We start from the raw sequence: 7470 nt of genomic DNA, 5'->3' as shown, positions 1-7470 counted from the left end.
TACATAATTTTGTAGTGAAGATATGTCTTTTTTTAAAAAATAATAATCGGTGTAGCTAGTGCAGGGGACTTCAAGATGAAAGTGGGGACATTTGCCTCTTGGGGACTTTTCGAGTTTAGTAAATAAATGCAGAGACCACTACCAAAATCAGTGGTGGAGCAAAAAGTTTCCCACATCGTTATTTCAGCAATTGGGAAATTGTGGGGTGTGCTGGGCACTAAAAGCTTTTAATGTTTTAAAATATTAGAAGATACTGCCACCTAAAGGTGTTTTGACTGTTGTGCAGCTGTCACTTTTTACAACATATTTCACACCAAGCGTTCAACAACCACTTTTGCAAGGTGGAAAAAAAGCATATGGCCATATATAGCAGGTCTGGAGCACCCCAAAGTCCATGGAAGGGTCAATGGGGACTGTGCTTTGAAAACTGTTGGGATTCAGACACAGAAGTGATACAGGCAGTGTCTACTTGCTGGTGGAGAAAGATCAGAGTTGGAGAATTTTGCTTCATTTTGCTTCCAAAACCAGTGCAGTTAATAAGGGACTTCGGAAGTAAATGAAGGACATGCTCGTGCTGTAAGAGGGAGCCACTCTATGGATGTCATTTCCCCCAGGCAATAGACTTTTCCCCACTGTCAGGACTTGCCAGCTGATACAACAGCAAAGCTCGGGCTGCAATATCTACTACAAGAGCCTTCAGTTGTTGCCTTGCTGTCTTATCCAGCTCCTTGTTTCTTGCCTTATTTTCTTCTCCAATGGTTTCAGCAATTGTGTTCCAGAATTAGTGCTAGTCTTCCCTAAATGGACAGCTCCCCCATATCCCTTGCAAGTCTGTGTCTCCAGACCAACCAGTTCATGTACACCCCGGGCTCTGTAGAAATCTGACTCTGTAACCTTGCTATTCTCCTGCCCCTTGCCCCAGACAATGTTGCGTGAATCCGTATATGGACAAAAGTTTCCAGCACCTACATTTTCCACCAAGAACAGCCAACAAATCTGAAAATCCAACTGTTTTTATTTAATTGCTATAGTTTGTGAAATATCATTTTATAATATACATTAGGCAGGTACATTTGTTTGCTTACTTGTGCAGTATGTGTACATAAGTATCGCATTGATGTAAGTAATCCCACTTATTTTAAAACATTGTGTGAATACATGCAGCCTGACTTGTATGAGTAGAAATACGTGATTGCTGTAGTGTTTTGCAGGAATTATAATTTCCCCCACACAATTTAACAGTTACGTAGTATAAAAATTACTTCCATGTGTGGGCATGTAATGGGAGGGGCAGCCATGATATATTCAATAAGAATTAATTTAGACTCAAATGGATTGACTCACCATGCCTTCTCTGATACTTCTTTAAAACAAAACTCAGTCTTAAACAACCACAACATATCTTGAACTGGTTACCTGAAGGATATCATTCAGGGATTGAATCTGTGCACTATCAGCAAGCTCTGGCCAGATAATGAACAGGAGAGACCAGTTACAAAACACAGCAAGTCAGGTGATGCTCTTTGATCTGTACAAAAACCTCCAGGTATGGTTTACTAGCCAGTCTGTACAATTAGAAGACCAGCTTTTACTGGCTACAGGTCACCTTTGCTTTGTCTTTCTCTGCAAAGGAGCTGAATCTGACAGTTTGTTGTTAGCCATTTGCAACACAAGGCCCATATCTCATGATAAACTATTCTGGGCAACTGGACTCTTTCCTGGTCCCAAAATGTATTTTTGAATAAGGGGGGGGGGTAACAACAAAGCATTCATAGATAAAGAGAAGTCCATGGCTCTTTTTTTTTTTTTTATCGTGGCCCCAACAGCTACCAAAATAACATGCTAACTAATCAGTCAATAAAGCTAAGCAGTAAAGGTACAAATCTTTTCTCCTTTAACTATTATTGAAGACTTTCCAGTTGCAATATTTAGTCCCGCTAAGAGCATCAAGAGGATACACAAATGGGAAAGCTTCACAGTTAAAAGTGTTAAATAAAGGTGGCTATAATGATGGAAATATTTTTGTAGTGTTACACTTCCTGGAAAATTGTATTGCGACAAGAAAAATAGCGAACTGTAAATCACTTGGGTTCACTAGTGTCTGTGATCGTCACTTGAATAATGTCATTAGTGGTGCCTGTGACGTTACTGTAAGATGGAGGAATAGATACGGGAGATGGGCTGTGGGAGTTACTTGACTGACTGTCTTCGTTTTCACTAAGTGTGACTGCAGACCCACCTTCCTCCTCATGTATGCATTCCAAGGGGGTGCTGTTGCAGGTTTCCTGACAGACTTCTTTCACTGCTTGGTGAAGGAGATACATCCTGAAAGCCCTCTGGATAATGGCAGCAGATTCCTCCTCTTTTCTCTTGGGAGTCGTTATAATGGGTTCGTTGGCAATCTTCTCTGGATACTTTTCTTCTATCTGGGTCTCAAGTGGACCCATGTCCCCATATTCTCCCAATACCCTTTTGGTAAAAGCAAACAAAATATCCAAGCAGTGGATTTTATTTCCGTTTACCATAGGAAGGTCCATTAACATCAGCTGTTGCCTGTTTGGTTTGGGTATGCGTAAAGGTTCTGCTAGAGCATCAGCGAAGTCTGAAAGTGCGAAGTAAGAAATAAATTGGGTTGCGCGAGGATCAAATTTTGCCCAAATCTCATAAAAAATTTCAAAATCATCGTCGCCTAGAGGTTCTGTGCTTTCCTCCGTGGCAACATTCAAGTTCTCTATGATGACAGCAATGTACATGTTAACTACAATGAGGAATGATATAATGATGTAGCTTACAAAATAGGCAATTGCCACACTCCTGTTTACGCAGGGACCATTTCCACCTAAATTGGGAGCACAAGTGATGTTCTCAGTGTTCAGCATTGGGTTGAGAAGGTCATGCCAGCCAGCAGATGTTGTTATTTGGAAGAGACAAAGCATACTGCTGCCAAAGGTTTGGAAGTTGAAAATGTTGTCAATCCCACCTTGCCAACTTGCACAGGCAAAGTTAGACATACCAAAAATAGCATAAATAAACATGATCAGAAAAAGGAGAAGCCCAATGTTGGTGAGAGAAGGAAGGGACATCAGTAATGCAAAAAGGAGGGTCCGAAGCCCTCTGGCTCCTCTGATAAGTCTCAGTAGTCGACTAACACGGGCTACTCGAATTATTCTCAGGATTGTAGGAGGGAAATCAAGTGCTTTTCGAAGTTGTCCAGCTGCAGAACCTATTAAAATAATTCATTTTTTGAAAAATTCAGCAACAATGCATTTTTATTTCCAGTTTAAGCTAAGCCAAAATTAAATATTTAGGTCTATATTTAGGCTGCACTAAAATAATTGTTATGTGAATGCCTGTTTAGAGGACAACAATGGCTGGCTCCAGTGAGATGGAGCTCTTGCAAGATCTCACAGAGTGCACAAGATCTCCTGCCACTACCACTACAAGTGGCATCTGGGATGCTGTAGGGGCAACATCTCTTGGTGTTCTGCCACCTGTATTAGCCCATCTCATGAGCAGGCAGGCCCTGGATCTATGAGCAAGCATGAGGATTCAGCAAATGGAGCATGTCTATTTACTCAATCTGGACATCCATCTCTCAGACCATATTCTGCACCACATGACATTCTTGCAACCACACAGATTCCTTGATCTCCATAATTTAATACAATTGGCACCTTCTTAGGTATGCAGACTTGGTGCAAGCTCACATTTTTGCATTTGCTTATTGCTGGCAAGAAATAACCCTGATGTACATGAACTATTTTTTTTTACTTACTAAGTATTGAAAGAATCACAACCACAAAATCAAATATATTCCAACCGTCTTTGAAGAAATACAGTCGCAAAGCCAACATTTTGATGATGCACTCTCCAGTAAAGATAGCGACAAATACAAGATTTATATTTTCAAGAAGGCCCTTAACAGCTTCCCCTTCGTCTTCATGTTCTGCTGCCATGATCACCACATTCAATAAAATTAGACTTATAATGAAAATATCAAATGCTTTCTTGTTTACAACGTCAAAAAGAAGTCCTTGGTACATGTTCTGTGGCAAAAGAGGGGAAAAAGCAAGAAGCATTGCATTGGCACCACTGACTCACTAATAATTTCCCCTTTTCTTTGAGGCAAATAACATAATTCTGTACTTTTTGGCTGTTTCTCACTGGGGTTTTTTAAAATTTGCTTTAACTTGTATTTGCTTATATGATAAAACTAATTGATAGCTATGAATGAAAGAAGAAGAGAGGAGGAATCTTTTGCAAGAGAACCAGAAAATTGTCTTTTAAGAGGCTATAGGGACAGATTTTTGCTTGAGCACAGTATTTAGGATAGGAAAGTAATGTTCTTGTTGTTAGATAAAGATATGTAGATACATGTTTTACATGTAGAATATAGTTCCCTAGTTTGCATTATTTCACTATTTGTTGAATTCCACAAGCTAGAATTCTGGACTAAACACCTTGTTTGGTCCTTTTCTCTTCTCATGACGCTCATATCTGGATCATGTGGGTTAATATGAAAAGGGGCTATTGCAGGAATCAACAACCTTTTCAGACGAGCAGGCACCTTTTGGGCACCAGTCACAAAATGGTCGCCATAAGAATGTGGCATAACACAACATGCCATGGCAGGGGACATGACATAACACAAAATAAGAGTACCATCACTGCAGCTGCTTCCTCCCCACCCCAGATGACCTCAGGCTTACCATGGGAAGTCAGCTATGTCCTGCTGGTCTTGGCTGTGAAGTCCACATAGTACTGCTTTCCCATACACAATATTGATTCCATAAACACTGTCTAACAACCGAGAGCACTCCCCAGTACCAGGAAAACTACAAGCTGACACCCACATCCCACAAGTACATCTCTCCCACTTTTTTCAGGCGGTGAGGGTGACAAAGCAAAACACTGAAAAGGTGGAGCAGTCAAATTGCTAATAAAAATTGAGAAGAATAGTGTCTGAACATTGTGCCTCATACCTCAGATTCTAAAAATCCTAGAAACTTCCTCAAAAAATATTAAAAGCTGGGAATCTGGGGGTTGCTTGCCAAGCAGACAAACGTAATGATAAAATTGATGTGATTTTCCTGTTTATATTTTGATGGTGGCGTTAATTATCTGGTTGCATAACACATTTTTAAACAAAATAAAACTGGCAGCAATCACTGATATAATGCTTGTTACAAGAGCAAGTCAAGTTATATAGACCTTTGTTTAAAAATGCATTTTCTTCACTACTATAATTTTTCTAATTTTGCTTAATTTCTTTCATCTTACACAGAGTAAACCTATTGAAATAAGTAAAGAATTCTCACTATGAAAGCAAAAGGCAAAATGTTGACCACTAAATAACTTGTTATACTAGATTTTGAAAGGTAGTTCCAAGTTAATTCCAAAACCAAACAAGGAAATGCACTTATTGTTAGTGGCTGTCTTACCTGCGGCCGTGGAACGGGCTTAAGTGGTTTCTTGTTACCAAGTTTTTTTAATGCGTTATAATATTTCTTTTGTTCGTCTGACATAAAAATGAGTTCTCCCCCTAGGTATAAGGAAATAAATACAAAATGCATCTTTCTGCCTGAAGATATCAAGCTTTTATGCAAATCCAACTAAGTACTTTCTAGCACTATGGGAAATTTAAGCTATTTACTACATTACCATCTGTAGTCACAGTTATGGAGACTCATGGTGAAGACTATGCCTGGATATCCTTCAAAATCAGTGGTGGTTCAAGGTGCTTCCACCACCACCACCAACCATGAGCACCACTGTCTAAAATATAAGGTCCAGATGAAATGAAAACAGTTCCGCAAGTTTTCCATGCCATGAATTGTAGGGCATCACAATTGTGGCAAAACAATGAGAGAACCAGAAGTTTCAATGTTCTAGATGGATACCCCTTACCCTCTTTTTCAGGAACTATGAATACTCCTTTCTAAAGCTACTTTTCTTGCTTTCTGCTAATCAGTCACAAGGAAATCCATTTTTAAGTGTCACTCCTTACTCGGTCATGAAGCTCACTGGGTGACCTTGAGATATCCATCATCTTTCAGACTAACCTACCGCACAGGATAAAATAGGGAGGGGCGGAACCGTGTACACAATCTTGAGCACCTTGGAGGAAAGACCCAGCCAGGCAGGCTACTGTGGGGTAGCTCAGTCAGCAAAACATGAGACTCTTAATCACTTAATCTTAGAGTCATGGGTTTGAGCCCCACGTTGAGCAAAAGATTCCTGCATTGCAGGGGGTTGGACTATACGACCCTCATGATCCCTTCCAGCTCTACAATTCTGTGGTTCTGTTCTGGTTCCCAAGTAATGTAATCTGATATCTCCTGAACAGAACAAGTGGTACTGAGGATTACTTTCTTTCTGATTTTGGCCTTGGACTGACAATGCCTTGGACATGATCAGCTGCAGTCTATTACAACACTGTACTGAACACCATTTCTATCCAACTATTATACAATCTTTATGGGAGTGAAATATTTTGTAACTCATGTGAGTACTTATCTTTTTCCTTTGTTGGTTGAAATTGTCAATAACAACTCCAATGAAGAGGTTTAGCATGAAGAACGATCCAAATATGATAAAAGCCACAAAATAGAGATATGCCCACACATTATTTTCAAAACTTGGCTGTTCATTTTCCTGAAATAAAGTAGAAAGACAAGAAACGCCTTGTTTGTGACTTAATTGTGTCAATTCTTAATTTATCATGAATATTTCATTGCCCTGTTTGATTTGTTTAAAAGCATAAATGGATGCTATGTAATTAGATACACCTTGTGAGACACAGTAGGCAATGTATAAAAGGACACATGCTGAACCCGTCACGGTTCTACACCTGAACTAGTGTCCTGGTACTCTGGTTACTGAAATAAGGTAATCATGACTAGACATACAGCTAGCTATATCCAAAATGGTGGAGGACCAATTAGAACAGGTCACCTCCAGAGATTTACAGAGCCTGCTGGGTTCCCAGGTGCTCTGGGGATTCAGGAAGTAATGTGAGAGATGTTTCTGTGTTTCTTAAATTAGTTTTTATTGAAGATTTTTTTGTGATAGAAAACAAATAAGCAAGGAAATGTACATAAAGCATCTTCACTTTCTTCTTTTTCACAGTTCATTTACATTCAGTATGAGACACTATTGTACTAGGCATTGTGGGGACGGAAGATAGGAGGGAGATGGTTGGGGAGATAATGATCTTTTCATTCTGCTGTATAGTGTTTGTGTGTGGTTTTTGTGTCAGCGTCTCATGGGTAGGTCCTTTATTTATATAGTTATTTGTTTTTGTTGGCATCCAGAGGCCAGAGCTTGGTTGGTTGCATTCAGCTGATTGCAGTGGGGCATGTTTGTATGTATGTGTGTGAGGGTAGGTTGTTGGGTCAGGTTAACCATACTGATTCATATGCTGTTGGGGGGGCATAGGTCATTGCTTTGTTGTGCTGTGTATGTGATAAA

General features: G+C 39.7%; 1 protein-coding gene across 1 annotated transcript in view; it reads right to left on the bottom strand.

Moving 5' to 3' along the window:
* Positions 1–1023: 1023 nt before the first annotated feature.
* LOC114607606 (sodium channel protein type 5 subunit alpha-like) overlaps positions 1024–7470 on the bottom strand; it is a 40316-nt gene continuing 33869 nt past the window's right edge. The window contains exons 18-21 of the mRNA XM_077936712.1: positions 6513–6654; positions 5442–5542; positions 3776–4046; positions 1024–3223 (exon numbers count right to left, since the gene is read on the bottom strand). Coding sequence (XP_077792838.1) covers positions 2082–3223; positions 3776–4046; positions 5442–5542; positions 6513–6654 — 1656 coding nt within the window. The 3' untranslated portion in view covers positions 1024–2081. The remainder of the gene's footprint in view (positions 3224–3775; positions 4047–5441; positions 5543–6512; positions 6655–7470) is intronic.

The sequence above is a fragment of the Podarcis muralis genome, chromosome 12 (genome assembly GCF_964188315.1).
Source record: "Podarcis muralis chromosome 12, rPodMur119.hap1.1, whole genome shotgun sequence".
In the NCBI taxonomy this organism is placed as follows: domain Eukaryota; kingdom Metazoa; phylum Chordata; class Lepidosauria; order Squamata; family Lacertidae; genus Podarcis; species Podarcis muralis.
This window is presented reverse-complemented; position numbering and strand designations above follow the sequence as displayed.